The following is a 23,759-nucleotide window of genomic DNA, read 5'->3' as shown; positions in this document are numbered from 1 at the left end:
TCCCAAGTGAGCATGTTACCAGCATGCCACTGACCAAACGACATATATTAATGAGGGATTATTTTGATTACCTGCACCCCTAGTGAGCATGTTACCTGACGCAGTCCTAGTTTGATTACCTGATGCACCCTTTGTGAGCATGTTACCTGCATGCCACTGACCAAACAACATATATTGATGAAGGAAATACCTATACCCTAAGACATGCCGAGGGGAGGTAAGAAATACAGAAAGATCTAGGCAGGGGGACATTACACCACCCTTAACGTACCAAAATGAAAGAACAACATGAGGAAGGGAAGCAAGAACCTCTCAGGAGGAAATCACTTCAATAAGAGGCAGCCCATTGAGGCAAAGAAAGAATTCTCATTCTATAGCCATAAACAAGACGCCAACTTCCGTATTCCTTCCTCATTGGGCCTAATCAGGGAAGAGGTCATGACGAAAAATAGTACTATCCATAAACAAGATGCCAACTTTCGTATTCCTTCCTCATCATTAGGCCCAATTAGGGAAGAAAAGATGAAGGAAAACATTACTATCAAAAGAGAGGAAAAACCTCTCAAAAAAACAAGGGTTTCCATGGAGGTTGCCCAACACACACCTCATCCTGAAAGTCACCATTAAGGAACACATATTTTACATCCATCTAATACACCAGCCACCGTTGAGAAGAGGCAAGGGTAAGAACTATTTGAAATCCTCACTTCTGCTGCTCTGTCGGTGCAAAGGTATCCTCATAGTCAATTGCAAGGTTGCTGAGCATAGCCCTTAACCACAAGTCTGGCCTTGTGCTTGTCCACTGATCCATCAGATGTATACTTGATCTTATAGACCCACTTGACACCAATGATTGACTGTTTTGACGGCCTCAGAACCAACTCCCAAGTGTTATTCTTCTCAATGGCTTCAATTTCCACTTTCATGGCCTTCCTCCAAGTCTCCTGGGAAAGAACTTCCTATAATTTGCAAACAAATGGAAAAGCAAAAAGAAGATAATGCCTACTTCTTCAACACAAAACACGCTGCATACCCCGACCTCCTAGAGTTGGACGAGCATAATGACCTTGATGACTTGGTTATGGAGATCAAAAATGGGCAAAATGTTTAGAAGGGGGAGAATAGTCTAGCTTTCTATACATCACCGAGTTTGGTGTCTATGCTACCTTATAACACTTCAACCAAAAGTTTACTTTATAAACCAATGTATTTTTAAATACAATTCATTGTACTTAAATAATGCAAGCACATTGAAGGCTTTACCTTGTTCATCTTGTCAGATATCTGTCTTTGAGTGGCATCATTCTCTTCCTTCTCTAATGTTGGGAAATTTTTTTTGGCAAGCATTTGGCGATGACGAGATTTTTTCATTTTAACGAGCTTTGGTTCCATGGGTTTTGGTTATGTGGACAACTCTAATGATGTGGCACTTGATGTTTCCATGTCAACATGTGACAAGTCCATGTGAACATGTGACATGGCATAAACATACATGCTATCATGTGCATACATACATAATCTACATGATGGCCACGCATGATATCGTAGATCTTGGACATACATACATACATGTATGCTACCATGTACATACATATATCTTCCGCATCATAATGGCCATGTATGTTATCATAGATCATGTTGGATGGTCATAATAGTCTATACGTGTGTGGAATGAGTTGTATGGGATCTCCACATGCTCAATCTTCTCTCAGTGTGCTTTTATGGTCCATGTGATCCACATATGGTTGGAATGGGCTCTATGCGATTTCTATATCCTTAATCTTCTCAAGGTTATGGTGTTGTACACACCGGTGTGGTTTGTATGGCCAGAATGGGCTCTATGTAATCTACATGTTCATTCTTCTCATCATTGTGTGCTCTACATGGTCCATGTGGTTTTGTACATCGTTGAAATGGGCTCCCTAAGATCTCTACATGCTTGCTGTTGTCTTGGTGTGGTTGGTATGGGAATGGGCTACATGATTGGAATGGGCTCTATGTGATCTACATGTTTACATTGTGCTTTGCATGGTGGTCCATGTGCTTTGTATGATCAAAATGGATTTCCCAAGGTCTTTACATGCTCAGTGTCATCTCGATGTCTTGATATGCTCTCTGCAGTCCATGTGATCTACATATGGTTAAAATGGGCTTTGTATGATCTTTACATACTTAGTCTTCTCACAATGTGCTCTACATGGTCCATGTGGTCTTTACACATGGTCAAACCAAGATCTTTACATGCTCATTGTTATCTTCGTATGGTTTTTGTAACAATTGAAATCAAATGTATGTGTCCCATATATGGTTAGAATGGTCTCTGTGTGATCTATATCTATACATACAGAATGGTCTCTGTGTGATCTATATCTATACATACAGAATGGACTCTATGTGATATATATATATATATATATATATATATATATATATATATATATATATATATATATATATATGTATATGGAATGGTCCTAAGATATTTACATGCTTGATGTCATCTCGATGTAGTCTGCACACGATGCATGTGGTCTGTATACATTTGGAATATCTTAGGACCATTCCATATATATATATATATATATATGGAATGGTCCTAAGATATTTACATGCTTGATGTCATCTCGATGTAGTCTGCACACGATGCATGTGGTCTGTATACATTTGGAATATGCTTTATGATATTTTTACATGCTTGATGTTATATGGGATCTTCACAGTGTGCATGTGGTCTGCATATGTTTGGAACAAGCTTTGAAAGATCTTTACATGCTTAATGCTATACGTGGGCTCTATATGACCTCTACATGCTTGTTGTGTGTGTTTTGTATAGCCCATGTTTGGTCCCTATGGTCCTTTTGGTCGGTATACTATGGTGATGAATTGCACAAGATCTTTATGTAGTCAACATTATCACCGTGGTCTACATGGTCCATACAACAAGTGCATGATCAAAATGTATGTGATTTCAATATGGTTGGTTATCTCTAGGTGTGCTTTGTATAGTCCATAGGTCTGTATATATATGGTTGGAATGGGCTCTGCATGTTCTATGTGGTTTGTAGATGGTTAGAATGTTGTGCTCTACATGTTCCATGTGGTCTGCACATGGTCAAAATGGGCTTATCAAGATCTTTACATGCCTGGTGCCCTTTGGTATATATGGTCCACATGCGCCATACATAGTCTGAACAAGTCCCTTGATATCTTTACATGCTTGGATTCATCTAGTGTGTTTTATATGGCCTCTATATATAGCCAAAGTGGGTAGCACCAGATTTGTACCTCTATGTTATCTTGATCTCAATGTATTTTGCAAGCTTAAAAAGGGATCCATGTCACCAAGGTTCCATATGAGAGAGAGAGAGAGAGAGAGAGAGAGAGAGAGAGAGAGAGAGATAGAAATGAAATGATATATTAACGTATCTAAGAGGCCATGATGGCCTATGAGACCAAAACTAAGAGTACATTTGAAGTTGGTGTCTCATCAAAGAGAACAACCAAATGAAACTGAAAAGTACAATAACTGGCTATCTTATAGTTATAAGAACTATAAGTAAGACTCCGAGAAAGCATTAGGCTATTGAGACGAAGTGTTACATTACCTAGAAGCATTAGGCTATTGAGACGAACTGTTACATTGCAAGGTAGTTATCTAGCTTAAGGCTTCTAAGACAAAGTTAATTGCAAGGTTAGCTATTTATGTTGCAAATAACAATGCCCTTTTTTCTTGAATTAAACAATAGATATTTAGAAAATCAAATGCTTCGTACCATCGTAGCATCGAGAGGATGAGTCTATAGGTAGGATTGTCTTGCACCATTAGTGGCCCTAGTTATATCCAATATCAAAGTAGAGGTGTCAAAACAAATGCTAACTGAGATGGACCATCATATGAAAATTATCTGAATGGATATCAAGGCAACCCAAGATAATAAAAGCAGTATGCACATCCAAAGAGGTGTCCCATGAATTTATAGGACATATGGTATTCCTTCGTGTATGACCTACGAGTTGTTCTATTTCCTTAGGCAAGCACAAAAAACTATCCCCCAAATATTGTAGACCCTATGTCATCACTAGAAAAATACAGGATTAAGCATATGAATTACTACTTTCCCCTCATCTAAAGGTCCAGAATATATTTCATGTCAATTTACTTAAGAAGTATGTGCCTAACCCAATTCACTTACTGGAAGATGTGAGCAACTCATCTCCTCAACTCAAGGGCACTTGGAGCTAGAACTTAAAAGCCATCCTAGAAGTTTGGGACAAGGCCCTTAGGAATAGAATCCTAAGGGAATATCTAGTAAAATGAAAAGTGTATGCATTAGAAGGTGTTATGTGAAAAAAGAATAGGAGATATCAAGGAATTACCCTATGTTTACGATATGAGGGAATTTTTCAAGTGGGAGAGGATGTGTAAGATCCCTCCCTCAAAAGTTTCCTTTTTGTCCCAGGATCCATAAAATCCAACCTAATTGTGGAGAAAGCACTTGAGGTGGAACTTTTAAAGAGTGCAAGTCTGTATGGGATAGGTGTGGGCCCCAAATTGGACCATCAAAGATTATTTTTGAGTGGTATAAACTATTGGATATTATGATTGGATGTTATAAAAACTTTTGGAACTGATAGAATGTAAAAATAAGTTCATTTTCCTTATAAAATTTTAGAGAGAGAAAATATTATAGAGAGATAAAGTTACGCCTAGAAAAAGGGTTTGAATAAAAAATTGTGACTTTACTCCTAGACCTCGTAGATCAAAGTGGATCTCAATTCTGAGTCCGTACGAGCAAGATTTCTAGAAAATAAGTTTGTGACTACAAAGCGGAGTGCAAAAAAATTTGGGAAATGACCATCCGAAGCCCAAACGGGGTTGTTAGACCACTAAATTTTATCATATACTTATTTTAGGGATATTAGGAACATTATTACAATGAAAAAAGGCTCATACGCATTAATGGGCTGCCTTGTGCTAAATACGCACCATGTTCACATGTGCTGAAAGGACGAAATTGTTGAGAGATTGGGGTGTGATTTTTTTTGGGGGAAAAACCCAATCTTGTGGAAAAACAATCTTGGTTGTAAAACATTACGGAAATAATAAGGCTAAAAACACTTTGGGAAATATTTAGGCTAAAAACACTTTGGCCAATACTTACCCCAAAACCTTAACCAAAAAATTAATTCAAGGAACCTTAGCATATGGGACATTAGGAGTAAAAGAGCTTTGGAAATGTGGGAAATGTAAATGGGTTAAATGGCTCAAGGAGGTCCACACGAGTCTAAAAAGGAGAAAAAGGCCATGTGGATATAATAGTCACTTGTGTGAACCTTTATGACAAGCTTATAAATTAACACTTTTGGCTTTAGTTTTCTTCACTTTTGCAAAATTCTTGAGCTTTCTTACTACATGCATCTTGAGCTTACTTACTTCACCATCACCCACTCCATCCAAGGTATTGTCCATGCATTTCTCTTCATTAAGTTGAGCTTGTGAAATATTAAGTAGGGATTAAGCTCTCAAGTTTTACTAATTAATTTTTATCCATATTTTTCTCAAAAAGCTAAAAATTATAATCTCTTCATTCTCTTATTTAGGAGTTAATCTCAAGCATGTATGCTAGCAAAAATGCTAATATGTATTATTAAGCACATAGGAGAGTGATTAATCAACTCATACACCATGGGGGTGGGCGGTTTGTCTGCACTAGCTATTCTCCATCTTGGAAGAGCACATGGTGATTAGAGTACCTAATAAATGATTAGCGTAACATGGTGATTAGAGTGTACCTAATACATGGTGATTAGAGTGTACCTAATACATGTGGCCCTTGCCCAAGTACTATATTTAAACTTAAGCATGCCTACGGTGAGCTAGAGGAGTAATTGAAGCTCTCCAAAATGGGCATTTCTCTCAATTTTCAAATAATTTCAAATTTTATTTAGTTTATTTAATCCCTCTTTGTACCCGCTAACCAATGGATTAATGCAAGAAGGCTTGAAGGAGGGGTAAGTATACTTGATTATGTTGCATTTAGGCCTTGATTTGAAGGAGGGATAAGTATACTTGATTATGTTGCATTTAGGCCTTGATTTGAAGGATGTTTTGGATTCATAAGAGAGGTTAACTCACTTTTATTAGCATGCTCATAATAGGAATTGCTTACTCACTAGCCTCATTGCATGGGGATACCTCTTTTCCATAGGTATGCCCAATGCTTTCCATTATTGGCTATGTGAGCGTATTCATGCTTAATATTGAAGTTTTCTCATTTAATGGTAACTTTAATCTTTTTTCCGTAAGGATTTATAATAACTAACAAGTATGTATTTTTCTTAACAAATATGGGTTTTAGCCATGTCTAGTAAGTAAGTGTGATAAGTGCCGGGTGGTTGCAAGATAAGGGTACCTAGTTTTGTCCACTCAGGCATCCTATAAACAAAAAAAAAGGTATTTGTTTAACTTTAGTGGCTAATCTCTCCTAGCTAATGAAGGAATTTCCTTTCAAGTTCTTTTGTTGGAACATCACATGCAAAGTTGCGAATATAGTTGCATAATCTTATTAAGCATGAGATAGTCAAAAGTCCTCATTTCCTTAGGTACAAAGTCAATGTATACACCCTGTCCCAAATTTGGACTGATTCCATGAAATGGTAATATCTTTTACATATAAACTCATATGAGATTCCCACTTTGAACCTTATATACTCATATAATATAGAGCTTAACTTGATTTTTTAAAAAACTTTTAAGCTATTTGTCTATTTTCTTTAAATATTTCGAGGTTTTTAAAGTGTTATAATATATGCCACTTTTTACACCCACAATAACTACCACTTAAAATGCTCAATCTTGTAGATTAAAAGAGTGGTAGATAGTGAGACATTAGTAGAATGTGGTAGTTAGTCAAAATTACAAATCCAATGGTTAGATTTTTAATGATATCTTTTCCAAAATTCTTCCATGCTATCGAAAGGCCTACAAATATTAATAATCTAATTAGTAAAACTATATTTTTGATGTAAATAATCTAAAACATATAGGGACTAGTGTACTTGTAATGGTGCATCTATGGAAAAAAAACTTGGATCACTGTACGTATGGAAAGACCATTTTTTTTATAATTTCATCATATTTTTAATTAATTTTGATTAATTAGACTAGTTTTTATTAATTTAAGTTATATTGGGTTAGTTTGAGTGCATGTGTATTTTCGATTAGTTTCTTGATGTCATTTGAAGTACCTTGCCCCCCCAAATTTGCTCCCCAAGCGTTGTCCCAGTCCAGAATAAACTGGGCACGCTCAGCTTGCAATAATCCTGCCCTCACTTAAGTAGAGTGGTATTTGCTTAAAAAGTAACCTTAGGGTTGAAATGAATTCTCCTTCTTATATTGGATCTAAGAAGTCACTTTTTCCATGATTACATAAAGTATGAATTTTTCAAAGCTTAGTTGTAGTCAACATATGTGGGGGATTTGTCATGGAAACTTATCTTTTGTTGTATAAAGTCTTCTAATCTTTTGAATGTGGCAAGATTTTTATTGTACTTGAGTATTGAAAACTTATGGACAACATACAGTCCTAACACATATGCTTATCTCACTATAGGAATATGGTCTTGAGGCTAGTATTAGGGTATGGATATTCTCTTATGATCACTTGAGCTATCAATTATTACTTAGATGAAAGAAATATAATGATGGCCTTAAGTCCAAATCTTAGTTGTTAATAGTTCAAGTTTTATGACTTTGCTAATTGAAATTTAATCTCTCTTCTTTAAAACATGCACCAAGGTAGAAGGTAGAACTAAGTGATGGGAAAACCTTTTTCTTTCAAGCACATGGTAATTCTCTTACAAAGAGGCATGGTTAAGCAAGTTTGATTACAAGTTTCTATAACCTTGCATCATTAGGAGTTCCTGTAAGCTTGTAATTGAGGTCTTCATAATTAGTGTTGTCTATACATCTCTCCTTTGTTAATCTAACATTGTTTATGAAGTTCTTGAAAAATTAGGAGTCCAAAATTTTAATTCATTTGCAATCAAGGGTAACTTAGGGCTCAAGGTCTATGCTTCTTTTTTATAATTTAAGGTTAAATAAATAGTGAGTAAAGACATCCGTGAAAGTGTGGTTTTTCATGGTGGTTCATATTCTTCTTGTGCATGGCTGCTACCATCCACTTTACTTAGGTGGTAGGCTCCTAAATCTTGAGTAGCTCTATCATGAGGGCAAAATTCACATGATTCTCCCAAGCTCTCTTTTTCTCCTTTAACCTTTGGATCCGCAAACATCACCTTGAGGTGCAATCTTCGATGTGGTTGGAGGTTTTTCTCCATTCCAAATTTTCTTGTACTAATTAGAAAATGGCTTACCCTTTTGTAGCACATCATGATTTTGTTCTTTATCTTCAAAATTCATCTCTCCATAGGTACAGGTCTTCCCTCCATCAAAATGCAAGGAAGTCCATGCTTGCATGTGGAGGTTAAGTTACTTTGGTTTTTTTGCATGATGATGATGAAGAAAGCTCCCCTTCATTCGACATAGTTGTTCTTGGAATACCACATCATGGCTCACTATGATCTTTTCCCAAGGGTCATAGAGCCGATGTCCCTGACTCCATGATGTAATCCAAGAAAGTACATTCTAGCTTGTGGCATCCAGTTTCCTCCTCCGAGCATCTAGTTTGTGGCATCCAGTTTCCTCCTCTGAGCATCTAAAACATATACATAACATTTACACCCAAAAACTTTTAAGTGTGTTACTAAAGATTTCTTAACCAAGTAGGCATGTAATCATGCCTTTGACAACCTTTATTTCACTCCTATTAAGAATGTACAAAGTCATGTAAACTACCACAGCCCGAAACAATTTAGGTAGATTCTTGCCATTAAACATACTCCTTGTTGCCATCTCCACAATAGCACACAATAATTCATGTGCTTTGCAATGTGAATGATAGTGAGATACCACTTCTTTTACCTCTTTCCTTGTTTTGCAAAAACCTAAGAATCATCATACATGAATTCTTCTCCTTGATTTATTCTAAACTGATTTAATTTTGTTCCTATCTCATTTCAACAAATGCAAGCAATTACTTAAACTTTCCAAAAGCCTAATAGTTTCCCTTAAGAAAACACACCCAAATCTTCCTACTATAATTATCTTTCAACAATGTGAAAAAATCTTCCTATTTTAATCATCTATTTAACAATGTGAAAAAATAAGAAGAAAGCTCTAAGAGTAATTTTACTCATCTTTCCATAGAGATGATTGTCCAAGTCTTTAGTGTACGGGATTCTTGGCCCTAAAATTAGTCTTTTGTGGTGGAAAGAATTTTTGGTACTGCTTATGCATCATCATACAAACTTCTTCACATACATCCAAACTATTAGAAGGTGGCAAATGCTCAATTAGCTTACCTTTTTGCATCTCTGAAAGAGTCTACATATTGAGATACCCATATCTTTGATGCAAAAATTTATTGCTATCCAAATTGGCTTGGACTGTAAACACCAAGATTATATAAGTTTTTTCTTTGAATGCCTTTGCAAAATGGTCTTTTCATCTCCATCAAGAATGACTATAATTTTCTTGTCAAAGTGAACCCGCAAGCCATGGTTTGTGATAGTCAAGATAGAAAGGAGGTTTCTCTTCATGTTCTAAGTTGAAGAACATTTAAAAAGTCTTTTTATACAATATTATTTAGACGTAAGTGAAATTGTACATGAACCATTGATTGGGTACTTTGAATCATTTGCTACCCACTACCACTATGATATTATATCCCACATAATTTATGAATACCAATCCTTTCAACAAGTCATGTGCCTAGAATCCCCACAATCAATGATCCAAGAATCATGATGTGCTATAAACCTTAGTTATTGTTGAGAGATGTAATCGCGGTGTTGTGTGGGAAAGCACCCTAGAGGTGCAAGATATTGTGGTGAGATAGGAATGCCACATGTAATATTGTATGGTGTGTGAGTGTTGACCAAAAGAGTGGAAAAGGAGTTGCCACATAGATGATGATGTGTAAAGTGGGATAAGGCTAGAGAGCCTATATCATTGTATGGTTCATTGTGATATGCAATACAAGGGAATAGTGTTGAGTGTGCAATCTCTCTCTCTCTCTCTCATGGAGTTCTTAGTGTGGTTTAATCCACCTTAATTATGTTGCTTAATCTATGTCTATCACCATGATCAATCCCATTTCTAGATTGTTAACATGGTATCAGAGCCAAATGGGCTCTTGGTTATGGTGATTATTATGTATATTAGCTTGTTTGTGTGTTTGTTTGATTAAGCATGTTATTATGGTTCATTTTATATATAAAAAATATGCACACACTATTATTGTTCTCTATTTGCATTTGAGAGAGGAGTTCAAAGCTGCCTATGAAGCTGAAAATTAAGATTTCAGCATTATGAAGACTATGGAGTCTTCATCAAACATCAAAGAAGCTGCCCAAGAGAGTTGCAAATGGGAGTTTGCAACATGGAGAGCTTGCTCATCATCAAAGAAGCTGAAAATGGAGATTTCAGCATTATGAAGGCTATGGAGTCTTCATCATTGTCAAGGAGAAGCTGCCGAGAGAAGATATGCTGCTGATTATGCCTCAAGAAGGTTGGTTTTGTGAAGTTTTGCCTCAAAGTTTTGTGTTTGAGCATGGAAGAATGCTCTATGAAGGGTTGCTATGTATGGGATTTGTGTATCCCATGAATCTTGTGTGGAGGTGCATGCTTGTCAAGATAATGGCAAGTGAGATGGTGAACTCAATGGAGTTCACATGAATCTTGTGTGGAGGTGCATGCTTGTCAAGATAATGGCAAGTGAGATGGTGAACTCAATGGAGTTCACATGTGTGTGCATCAAGAAGAGGATGTACTTGTGGATGTTTGCTCAATGAAAGAAAGCAAAGAAGGGGATGGAAACCTTGGCAGTTTCTACATGTTTATGCACCTATGGTTTCATTTGAGAGACCATGTGAAGAAGCACCCTTGAAGTTTGTATGCAAGAAAAAGCATAGAGAGTGCAAGTTCATTTGGGAGCTTGCAAGGCCATGTTGATGGCTATGGGAGAAACCTCAATGAGAGAGGTTAGAAGAGGCAAAGAGATTGAAACAAGAAGGAGATGCATGTTAAAGTTCAAATTGGGAGCTCTTGAAGGCCATTTGGATGGCTATGTGTGAACCTCATTGAAGAGGTAGAGGAGGCAAAGTGACATAACAACAGAGAAGATGAAGTTGTTGTTCGTGACATGACAAAGGTAGACTCCCCTAAACCCCCACTAAACTGGAGACCATTACTCTGAAGGTCTTCATTCACTATGAAGGATGCCGGAGGAAGGTCAAGAGAATCATCAATGGGTTAGATGGAATTAAGGCCATCACTATAAATTCAGAGAGAGTGGCAAGGTAACTGTGACGAGAGCAGTTAATTCCAAGGCATACTGCAAAGGCTACAAAAGCATGGTAAGCACGCAAAGATGTGGCCCAGTTCGAGTCCAATTGCAGGCAAAGGTAGTGATCGGCAGAACCAGGCAAAGCCAAATAACAACAATAGCAATAACAAGTACAACAACAGCACCAGCGACACGACATCTGCCACCATCAAGGCTAACAAGAAGGGAGGCGGCAAGGGAGAGTCTACTAAAGGCGAAGAAGCCGAGGGTGCACCGTGCCACCAAGAAGCCTGAGAAAGCCAAGGAAGCAAGTGCAGAGGAGAAGACCAAGAATAGTGGGTAGCGATTGGCGCTAGTGTAAAAGATAAAGACAAAGGCATTGCAGGTGCCAGCGTCTGGCGTGCAGCAGAGGAGCAACGGCTACAACCACGCAGAGGAAGAAGCTGCGAGGAAGAAGAAGACCCTGCAGTCTGAGCACGGTCGGTGCATTCAACGCGCATACAGAGAATTTCAGAGATTTTTCTTTTTAAAAAAATTAATTTAACCCTTATTGGCAATAAGGTTACATTCACACAACAGCACATCATGTATTTTAAAAGGCATTATATGAAAATTATAAAGCCTTGTTCACATGCTTTTGAAAGGCATTATTTGAGAACATATTCACACACAAATAATTTCCAAAGTTTTTTTGAAGATGTTCAAACACACATCGAGGGTCCCCTGCCCACTTGCGACCAAGGGGTTTGTAATTTTAGTTTTCACCCAAATATGATGATGGACAATCATCCACGAGCATGCGTGCTCAAAACGAAAAAAAAAATGTATTCACCCATGGTATGAGGGTAACCATGCCCAAGCTCACCGAGAAGCTCAAAATGGTTGTTGTGATGTGTGCAAGAGCGATGCACGTGTGAGGTGCATGTGCATGGGTTGGTTCCCACCCGAACTTCCATGTTCAAATCGGACTCAGTGGTTCCGCTGTGAGCGAGTTGGCTCAAAATGGACTAGGTGTCTAAGATGGTAGACACGCGTACACATGTTTTGTTGATGGACACTCCAATGTATCATTAAGGGGGGAGTGTTGAGAGGTAGCGATTGCATTTGTGCAATGCTACATTGATATGGGTGATGGGTGATGGGTGAGTTGTGGAACACCTCGATTAAGAGGGGGTGTTGAGAGATGTAATCGCGGTGTTATGAGGGAAAGCACCCTAGAGGTGCAAGATATTGTGGTGAGATAGGAATGCCACATATAATATTGTATGGTGTGTGTTTTGACCAAAGGAGTGGAAAAGGAATTGCCACATAGATGATGATGTGTAAAGTGGGATAAGGCTAGAGAACCTATATCATTGTATGGTTCATTTTGTGATATGCAATACAAGGGAATAGTGTTGAGTGTGCAATCTCTCTCTCTCTCTCTCATGGAGTTCTTAGTGTGGTTTAATCCACCTTAATTATGTTGCTTAATCTATGTCTATCACCATGATCAATCCCATTTCTAGATTGTTAACAGTTATCTCACTGCACACTTTTTCAATGGCAAAAAAAAACGTCTCTATTATTGCATGATGATGGATTTCTCCTTGGTTTTAAGAGTGCCATTCTTAGTATCTATCTGTTTTTTCATGTATTGTTTGACTATGTGTCCTTTCTAGCTACAATAAAAACATTTAATCTTTTCTTATGATTTAAAGAGTTAGAATTCTTATTCTTCTTCTTTGTGTTAGCTATTGCTACCACACCATTGTGACTCTACATCTACATCTTCTTAATTTGAAGTAATGAGTTGAACTCCTCAAATGTGAGAGGAGTAGACATGACACCAACATTCAAAGATGTAACAAAACTATCATATTTAGGTGGCAATACCCTTAACAGTGAGGTGAGTAAGATTCGAGAAATGCACACTCATGCAGATTGCAACCATATTTGGTAGTAAGAAACATCTCCACCATTTTACCTTCTTTTATTGAGGCTAATTTTGGAGATTCTGAATCCTTGAAGGATTCATGGTCTTGTATATGGGCTTTGTAACAAAGCCCATGCTTCTACAGCCAAAGACATGCTCAACCATGGCTAGCATGCTATCTTCCATGCTAGTGATGATGGTGCAAAGAGCATATAAGATAAAGAAGAATAATACCCTCTTAAAGTCATACATTAGATGGTAAAACCCCACAGGAGCACCCATGTGGTGCTCCTATGAGAATGGAGCTTCGATGGTTAATTTGAAATTACTAAGATGAAGGCTATATGCTAGTAGAAGCTAGGCAGTAAAACTCATAGTGACTTATTGAACTATGTGGAGAAGAGGTTGGTTATCTATCTATATAGGTGTTGAGGTATCGAGCTCAACTAGTGCTGCAGAAGAAGACATTGATCCCTTGGGGTGATAGCTTCCGCACTTATGCCACTGGGACGGTTGGTGAGATTATGATTGATATGCTACCATGCTGTGTGTGACAACCATATTTTGGTTACTAGAGTATGGCATAGTTATAGCACTAGCTTATATAGTCGGGTTCACAATATGGACCAACCATTGTATGTTATAGTAGGAGAGTACTTTCCCTTATAGTATGTACTCTTGTCTCTTTAGTTTATGGTTGTAGAGAAGAGAAGAAGATAGAAGAAAATTCAGCCATCCATCTCTCTCTGTTGTCTTTCTTTCTCTTGTGTATGTGTGTTTGTTTATAAGGAACTCAAGCTCTCCCTCTCCCCTTGCATTCTCTTTATTCTTAACAAAACCATGAGGTTGAGATACATAAGCCTCCTTATGCAAATCACCATTCAAGAAAGCAATCTCGATAGCTAACTGATGTACATTCTATCCATGATGAGCTGTTAACATAATAATACATCATTTTATAGTCATACAAGACATGGGGCCCTTCTCCTGAGTATAACCCTTTGCAACATAAGCCTTGCCTTGTTAGTGGTTAATGCTACTATCAGCTTTATGCTTAAGCTTGTAAACCCACTTCTTCATACCAATGGCCTTTTTACCACCATAAGGCAAATATACCAAATACCAAGTGTCATTTTGAGGATTGAAGCGTTCTCATCCTGCATGGCCTACATCTAATGACCATTTGCCTATGCTCCCTCAAAGGAAACATGTTCCTCTTTATTGCATATAATGGCAAGGAGAGAATGATCCACAAAAGAATAAGATGCATGGTGAGAACCTGCACGTGTCTTGCTAAGCAAAGGAATAGTTAATTTACTATCCCACTATGTCTACACTAGCCATTTTGGCATACTCTTAGACTAGCCATTTTGGCATACTCTTCGACCAACCATTTTGCATGTGTCCTACTAGGCAAAGGACTAGCTATCCCACATTGTCTGTACGAGCCATTTTGGCATACTCTTGGATACATGTATGGTTGCCTTTTCCTCATCCACTACATTATCCATAATTACCTCATCAATAGGTTGATATGTAAGTTGAAATTCAATTTGATTTTCAGTTGGTATTGGCTTATTTGCAGCACCTTATTGAGTATTCATTTACTCCACATATGGCTATCTACTAGGATTGTACAAAGGGGAGGAGTGTATCAAAGATGTCCTTGTTTTTTGTATAAAAGCATGGGCTGAACCAAGTTCTCAACAAATACAACATCTCTACTCACCAAAACCCACCTTGTGGCCTTTGTTTTTTGAGTTGTATCCCACAAAATACATTTTTAATTGCCATTTTATCTAGCTTATTGTGTTGTTGCTCAGGCACAAGAGTATAAGCAAGACAACAAAAATATGCAAATGAGCCATAGAGGACTTCCTGCTATTCCAAGCTTCATAAGGGGTAATTGTCTAGAAGGCCTTGGTGGGGAATGTGTTTAGCTCATAAGCGGCATATATAATTGCCTTTAACCAAAAAACATGAGGCCTTTAACCATGCAGTGTGCCATCTCCATGAGAGATCTCTTCTTCCCCTCGGCCACACCATTTTGTTAAGGTGTGTAAGGCACCGTACATTGATGTTTTATGCCACTTTAAACTATATATACATGAAACTCCTTTGACATATACTTCCCCCCCTCAATTTGTACGAGAAGGCTACCAACTTTACCTGCAAACACATTTTCGGCTATAGAAACAAAGTGTCTAAAGCACTAGCTTTGCTTGGGGAAGTCATTAATAAAAGTCACAAGTAGATATATCCCTTGATTCGATGGTGTCCTCATAGGACTATCACTATGTATAATCTACAATTTTTGGACAACCCTTATTCTCCATCCTTTGGGAATGATGCCAAGGAGGAAAACAAGTCACGATGAGAAGTAATGTGCTTGCCAGCACCATTATCAAAATACAAGACATGCTGATCTATCCACTGGCATACATACATCATGGACATAAGGGTACTTCATTTTTCAGAGCATTGCAAGCATTTTAATAAAAACCACGCCATATTTTCGAGCTCAAGCCTAGCTAGGTTATGCCTTTACCTCAAGGACGGTTAAGGACAAAAGATGTTTGTTTTAACGTAGAGCCAACTCAAATTTTGAGAATCCTTTTCAAAATGATGGAAGAAGGAGCAACATCCTCAAATTTTTCCTGCTAAGGTGAAAAGGATTCAGGTAAAACAAAGAAACTTGGAAGGATGTTAAGAAATAAAATAATCACCTAAAGGGGGCTATGATGGCTTGCTTTCTACTGGTTTTTGAAACGAGAGCAACGGCAGTAAGGTGCAGCGCGACATTACACACGCGCGCGTGTGAGTGAGAGAAATTAATGCAAGAAAGAGGATTCTGTGGATGATGCAAGGAAGAGGGTTCTGTGGATTTCTGCTAAAGTTGAAGGTCTGAACCCAACAGCAGCACCCTTTGGTAGGTTTGTATTTGTGGTTCAAGGTCTAGAAGGACCACTTGGCACACATTGGGGTAGGGTGCTGAAGGAATTTCTAGAGAAAACATTAATTGGGTTTAGGAAGACACATGAAGTGAAGGGCCCTTGAGGATTATTCATGGTGGGTGGTAAAATTGAAGAAAGCCCTTTCTGTGTGTTGTGCAAATCATTTTGTATTCCATCCCTCTGTTAAGGCTGAGTTCATGGAAGCTTTGGATCCACTTTACCATCATGTATCTAAGAAGCTTGCTACTGTAGTGTGGGATTCAGAAGTTTTTGAATGCAAATCTCGCTGTGGGTTTGGCTTTGAAATGTACTTTATTTTCCTGATTGGCCAGGTTTGATGCCACTTTTAGAGTCTAACAAGACACTTCAAGCCATATATAAGGAGAATGTGCATGGGATGCTTTTATTAAGGGACACATTTCAGACCCTTCTACTTGGATGCAGTAGAAGTAAGGATTTGTCAGGTGGCAGGCAAGCACACTCCCTTATGATAGGGAATGGACTGAATTCACGGTCGTTTTTAGGGGACCACCTTATCCGTCTATTTGCTGCTTGTGGGACCTTGCTGGAAGCAAATATAGTGTTCTGCAGTGTTGGGAGACCAACTGTGTACACGTGGCATGCCATCATTTCAGCACATACATCTTTTGGGGAGAGTGAAAAGGCAATTGGACTGTTTTATCAGATGCAACGAGATGGGATTCAGCCAGACAAAGTTACTTTCTTGTGCATCCTGAAAACATGTGGTATCTTAGGTGTATTAGAGCAAGGCAAGTGCATACATGACCAAGCCCTTGAAAGTGGACTCGCATCAGACTTGGCCATTGGAAGCACCCTTGTGGACATGTATGCGAAATGTGGGGACCAAGAAGAGGCATGTAAAGTATTTGAGCAGCTGCCAGGTCGAGACGTGGTGACGTGGAATGCCTTGATTGCAGGATATTTGCAGCATGGGGATGGAGTTTCTGCTTTGAGATTGTTTGAAAGAATGAAAAAGGATGGCATGGAGCCAGACCGAGTAACGTTTTTGTGCCTTCTAAAAGCATATGCCATGGTCAAAGCCATAGATGATGGCTACCTAATTCACAACCAGATCATTATTATGGGACTAGACTTGGATGTGTCTATTGGGACCACTCTCATTGACATGTATGTGAAATTTGAGAGCCTAGAAGAAGCACGCAAGGTTTTTGACAAGTCACCCAATCGAAATGTGGTGTCATGGAACGCCATGATCGCTGGATATGCTGAACAGGGAAATGATACCCTTGCTTGCGAAATGTTTGAGAAAATGAAAGAGGATGGTGTAGCACCAGATATATCTTCCTGGAATGTGTTGATTGCCGGATTTACGCAGCATGGAGATGGTCTTTCTGCTTTAGCTCTTTTTGAAAGGATGCAACGAGAGGGTATAAAGCCAGACAAAGTCTCTTTTTTCTGCACCTTGAAAGCATGTGTTAGCATAGATGCAATAGTAAGTGGGAAACTCATACATGATCAGATCATAAGAAATGGATTCAGGTCTGATGTGGCCATTGGGAACACTTTAATCGACATGTATGCCAAATGTGGGAGTCTTGAGGAATCGCGTTCGGTGTTTGATGATTTGCCCAATCGAGACATTGTCTCATGGAATGCAATGCTTGTTGGATATACCCAGCACGAGCAAGGCTATCCTGCTTTAGAGCTTTTCAAAAAAATGAAGCAACAGGGAGTAAAATCCGACAGTTTCACTCTTTCTTGTGTTTTGAAAGCATGTGGCAGCATAGGAGCATTGGGGCAAGGCAAACTGATTCATGGCCAGATTTTTGAAAGTGACTTTCAGTTAGACTTTGTCCTTGTGAGCAGTCTTGTGGACATGTATGCCAGGTGTGGAAGCATGGACGATGCACGGAAGGTGTTTAATGCTCTACAGAACCGAGATTTGGCATCATGGAATGCAATGATTGCGGGTTATGCTCAGCATGGGCTCTGCAAATTGGCCTTGCAATGCCTTGCCGACATGAAGGAAGAGGGAATGAAGCCAATTGGTAGGACTTACACGAGCATTCTTGCAGCTTGCAGTCATTCGGGTGATGTGATGGAAGGGCAGCATATTTTCAAATCTATGAAGGACAATCACACCATCAAACCAGGCATTGAACATTTCAACTCCATGGTCGACCTTCTTGGCCATTCGGGACATTTATCTGAGGCAAAAGAGCTATTGTATACCATGCCTCTTTCACCTAATATGACAAGTTGGTTGTCTCTACTCTATGCTTGCAGACTCTATAGCAACAAGGAGCTAGGAGAAGAATGCTTCAGTCAAGCTGTCCGGTTGGATAGCAACATCGCTGCTGGGTATGTGCTAATGGCAAATATCTATGCTAATTCTCATAAGTGGGAGGATGCCATTAAACTCCTAGAGCTGAGAAAATGTGCTGAAGCAAGGAAGAAGCCTGGGACTGCATGGATTGAGATAAACAAAGAGGTGCATGAGTTTGTAGTGGGATTGGAAATGTACCCACGATTTGCGAAGGAAAGTGTGAAGTTGAAGAAACTGAGAGATTCACTTAAGGTGATAGGATACGTGCCCCAATCAGGATTAGTTTTAGAGCCAGGGTCTGACCAGGGTAAAGAAGATGCATTGTATGGACACTGTGAGAGACCAACATTTGGCTTTGGGCTTCTCACCACCACTGAAGGCACTACCATACGTGTCATTACTGAGTGTCAATCATGTAATCATTGCCATAATAATGGCAAATTTGTACCCAAAATTGAAAGGTGCACAACCTTCTTAGGCAATGCATATTGCTTTCATAATTCTTGGGATGGTTAATGTTGTTATGGATGCTGCTTTTGGTTTTAGTTAGGTGGTCTATCCATGTAGCCCCTCCAGAAGGTTCTCACAACTCGTTGCCTTCTGTTTATGGATGAAAATTCCACATAACCTGGCACTTTGGCCCAAAAACGAGCATTGTCCATGTTCTTCATTTGACGCTCTGGCTTAAGATGTACTGAAGCCTATTGAGAATGGGTTCTTGTCAATGGGGTGCCATGGTCATGCCAAATATGGGGGTGGCAAAACGCATGCAATCTGAATACAAAATACACAGCAAAAGTCAACCAAGCAGAGAAAATAGCTATACAATTCTAGCTATTCTACCAGCAAAAAGACAATGGAGTTCACACGAGTTTCTAGAACATGCCTCTCAAAGCAGGGTTCACAGGTCTGGACGTACTGCTCTCTTCTCCATTATTATTTGCCATGCTTGCTTAGGGAAACCATGTTTGCCATGTTCTTCCCCCCCTCCACACACACCCCCCTCCCCCCCCACACACACACGCCCCTCCCACTCCCTCGGTTTATGGATGAAAATTCCACATAACCTGGCACTTTGGCCTGCAAAACAAGTATTGTCTATGTTGTTCATTTGCGGGTCTGGCTTAAGATGTACTGAAGCCTATTGAGAATGGGACCATGGTCATGCCAAATCTAAAAAGCATGCAATCTAAATACAAATTCAAAAGCAAAAGTCGACCAAGCAGAGAAAATAGCTAAACAATTCTAGCTATTCTACCCTCATTTCTTCATGGGCAAAAAGATGGAGTTTACATGAGTTTCTAGAACATACCTCTCAAAGCAGGGTTCACAGGTCTGGACTTGATGCTCTCTCTTGCATTATTGTTTGCCATGCTTACTTAGGGAACCATGTTTGCCATGTTCCCCCCCTCCCCCTTTTCACCCCAAAAAAACACCACCTTCACACAAAAGTAAACACCACAACGGAGAAAGAGGGAGGTTTTAATGTTAACGGAAGTCCAAACTCTATCTTCCTCACATAGAGGGCATTTGCTTATCTTGTCAGACCATGCCCATGGTGCTTGTTTCAACCTATACAATGCTTTCTTTAACTTGCACGCAAGATGTGGGTGGTGTGGGTGCTCATAGCCAGGTGGTTGCACTAAAAAGACTTCCTCCTACAATCTGTGTTTGTAAAAGCTGCTACGGTCCACAACGATTCTTTCTTTATAGACTGTAGCTGCTTACTAGCCTCGTAAGCTCTATCCGACCCTGGGAACCAGCCCCCGTAACCTAAATGTATTCTTCTGATCCATTTGGTGAAGATGCCAACCTAGATGTATCCAATGCAACCACACCCCTCATAGTCACGGTCTTGGCAATGGGGCTAAATTGGTTACTCATAACCAATGCCAAATGTTTGAGTAAACCAACTAGTCTAGCAACTAGTCTTGCCTCGTACCCACTAATTGATCTGTTCGAGTTATGCTTTATCTTATAGACCCATTTACATCCAATGGCCTTCTTGCCCTTAGGCAATGTAACTGGATCCCAAGTGCTATTTTGATCTAATACGTCCATCTCCTCATCCATAGCTTCCTCCCAATGCTTATAGCCCATAGCCTCCTTCACACAAGTGGACCCAAAAACCTATATTAAACCCTCCTCATGTTGGAAATCAATGTTCTACCCTCTTCACTATCATTGTGCAGGCGATGGGTTGCTCAATTTTATAATCCCCCCTTATGAGTAGCCACCATTGTGTTGAGTAGCTTGGCACCCTCGATAGTTCCGACAATTCCTAGATGTTGACCATGTGTGGCCGGATGGTTAGGGGACAACTTATTGGCACCATGCCAAGTAGAATGCATGTAAGTGAGGGCCGATTAGCCACACTCTTGATATCTGCCCCCCCCCCCTCCCCCCCCCCCCCCCCCCGGGGGGTGCCACCTTATCCTTTGTTGGAATTTCTATATGATCTAGCATCCATACATAGATACCGTGTGTTAGGGCATATTATCTAGGTGGTATTAATACCTTAGGGTATCGCTCTTGGTAGAAGGACTAGGGTAAACTTTAGTACCTACTACCTAGTTTGATGGGTTTAGCTAGCCAATCTTCCTAAGTGGCACCCTCCATTTTTGTGCCACTTACCTTTGATTGAGGGAGGTGGAGAGATTCATGGGAGAAACTCAAGTTTCTCATGAGTATCTATAAAGGGATGTTGTTGAGATATCGAGCTCGTCTAGTGAGGCGGTGGTAGACACTGATGACCCGCCTGGGGGATAGGCCCCACACTTACACCACTGGCATGGTTGGTGAGATCATGGGTGATATGCAGCCAGTGCGATGACAGGCTGTGTGACAGCCTGTCATCGCACTGGCATGGTTGGTGAGATCATGGGTGATATGCAGCCAGTGCGATGACAGGCTGTGTGACAGCCATTCTAGAGACTGGCATAGTTATAGCGCCAGCTCATTTAGTTGGGTTCACACTATAGAGAACCCGTGTATGTATCAGTTGAGTACCTTTCATATTGTGTACTCTTATCTTGTATATGGTGTGTTGAGTGTTGAGTAAAGAAGAAGAAGATATTCAGCCTCTCACCTTGTGTGTTCTCTATTAGGGTTTTGTGAGTGTGTGTGTGCTTGCAAGAGCTCAAGCTCTCTTCCCCCCTGCATCTTTTCATGGTATCAGAGCTTGGTTCGTGCTAAGGGCTGAGCTGCAAGCAAGAGAACCACAGGAAGCGGTACGAGGGTAAGAGCTGCAACTACTCTTCCCTATTTGTGTTGGTGACTACACCCTTGTCGGGAGCTCTACGGGAGGTACCGGCAAACGATCTCTGATTGAGGAGCTTTCTTCGCGGGAGTAAAGCTATAGGGCAACTATACCGGACAGAATTTTCTGGGCCGAAAACGCGTTTCGGACGCGTCTGGACCTCCATTTTTCAGAAAGCAGGCGATTTCGAGCATTGCGGGTAAGTCATCGATTCTCTGCAGAACTCTGTTTTAAGAACTGCAGGAAGACAGATTGACTGTGCAGACACTGTGGGTGCTGCAAAGAGGTGAACAGTTGCCATTGGTTGTATGTATGCACATTGAAGTCACTGGTTGTGACATTTGAGAGTACTACAGTACCGCTGCAGAAAATACAGCAGTTAGTGCAGAAAAACCAGAGTGTTGTTTCTGGTAAAATTGTGTGTTTGGCAAGATGTCAAATGATGGGATAACCCAGATTGTAGCTGAGAAGCTTGATAAGAATAACTTCCATGCCTGGAGGTTCAGGTTGACGAATTTCTTGATGGGAAAAGGCTATTGGGACTACATAGAAGGTGAGCATGAAGAGGCACCGGAGATACCGGACATAAATCCGACTGCTGCAGATGTGAAAGAGTTTAAAGACTGGAACCAAGGAGCCAGGAAAGTTATGTATTAGCTCTCTAATAGTATACAGGACACCATGATTGGGCATATTCAGGATGCCAAGTCCCCCAAGGAGGCGTGGGACACCTTGGTTAAACTCTATGAAACAAATACCAAGGCACGCAAGATACAGTTGAAGAACGAACTTCATACTGTGGAGAAAAAGAGCATGTCTGTGAATGACTATGCATTGAAGATAAAGGGTATTGTGGAATCCCTTGCATCTATTGGTGTGTCAGTAGATGATGATAATAAGGCGGAAGTCTGTCTACGTGGTCTCGGGCCACAGTACAAGGCGTTCAAGATGTCTATTCAGACTCGGGAAAACATTCCCAACTTTACAGATTTGGTGTCTATGCTGATTATAGAAGAGAAGAGCTTGGGTGAAGACCAACAGTCTTCACAAAACAAAAACAGTTCAGAGCAACAGGCCTTCTACACAAGTTCAGGAAGAGGACAAGGTAGAGGAGGCCGTGGACGCGGTCAAGGGGATAGTCGAACAGATAATCAGAATTATGGCCAGCAACAGCAACAACAACAGTCCCAGAATACACAACAACAACAACAACAACACGCAGGTGGAAAAGGCAAATTCAGAGGCAGGGGGAGTCAAAGAGGCCGTGAAAATTGGCAAAGGCAGTATAATGATGCACGTGAATGCTATTATTGTGGTAAGCCTGGACATGTGCAGGCAGAATGTTATAAGAAGCAGGCTGACATGCAAAATGGAAAAGTGCAGCAAAACAACTATGCATCCTCAAGCAGAAATAATGAGAATAATGAAAGGTTGTTTGTTATGCAGCATGTCGTGAATGCCATGTCTGAAAATGTTGATGCAGCACAAAAAGATGATGTATGGTATGTGGATTCAGGTGCTTCGAACCACATGACAAGTCATGGGGAGTGGTTCAAGGAGATGAAAAACGCGGAAAGACCAGGTTTTGTGGAAACAGGGGATGACACTGCTCATCCAATTGCCCATGTTGGAGATGTGCCATTGTCTATGCAGGATGGCAAAGTGAAGTACCTTGCAGATGTACTTCACGTTCCGAACATAACAAAGAATCTCGTTTCAGTTGGCCAGATGATTGAGCAGGGTTTGTAGGTTCAGTACCCTGATGGTTGTTATATTGAAGACTTTAAAGACAAGTGTAGGCTGGTTGCAAAAGGCAACAGAGTGGGCAAAATGTTTACATTGAATGTAGACATGCCTGAAATGAGTGTTGCGATGTTTGCAAATGGTTCAGGAATTGTTGCAGACACAGACATTT

General features: G+C 39.9%; 1 protein-coding gene across 2 annotated transcripts; it reads left to right on the top strand.

Moving 5' to 3' along the window:
* Nucleotides 1–15,799: 15,799 nt before the first annotated feature.
* LOC147603575 (putative pentatricopeptide repeat-containing protein At3g15130) lies at nt 15,800–20,109 on the top strand. Of its 2 annotated transcripts, none has more exons than XM_086796188.1 (2): nt 15,800–16,225; nt 16,610–20,109. In XM_086796188.1, exon 2 carries the CDS (start codon nt 16,615–16,617, stop codon nt 19,099–19,101), a length of 2,487 nt encoding a protein of 828 aa, XP_086652314.1. In that variant the 5' UTR covers nt 15,800–16,225; nt 16,610–16,614; the 3' UTR covers nt 19,102–20,109. The 2 variants fall into 2 exon arrangements, with proteins under 2 accessions (XP_086652314.1, XP_086652313.1); XM_086796187.1 differs by having other exon boundaries at nt 15,800–16,252.
* Nucleotides 20,110–23,759: the final 3,650 nt, after the last annotated feature.

The sequence above is a fragment of the Cibotium barometz genome, chromosome 63 (genome assembly GCF_041138505.1).
Source record: "Cibotium barometz isolate CiBa-2024 chromosome 63, ASM4113850v1, whole genome shotgun sequence".
NCBI classification, from domain to species: Eukaryota; Viridiplantae; Streptophyta; class Polypodiopsida; order Cyatheales; family Cibotiaceae; genus Cibotium; species Cibotium barometz.
Note: the sequence above shows the minus strand (reverse complement) of the source record. Positions and strands in the feature narration are given on the sequence as shown.

Bases quoted from the DNA above. Each gene is read 5' to 3' on its own strand.
- LOC147603575 (XM_086796188.1), top strand. From the start codon at position 16,615: ATGCCACTTTTAGAGTCTAACAAGACACTTCAAGCCATATATAAGGAG.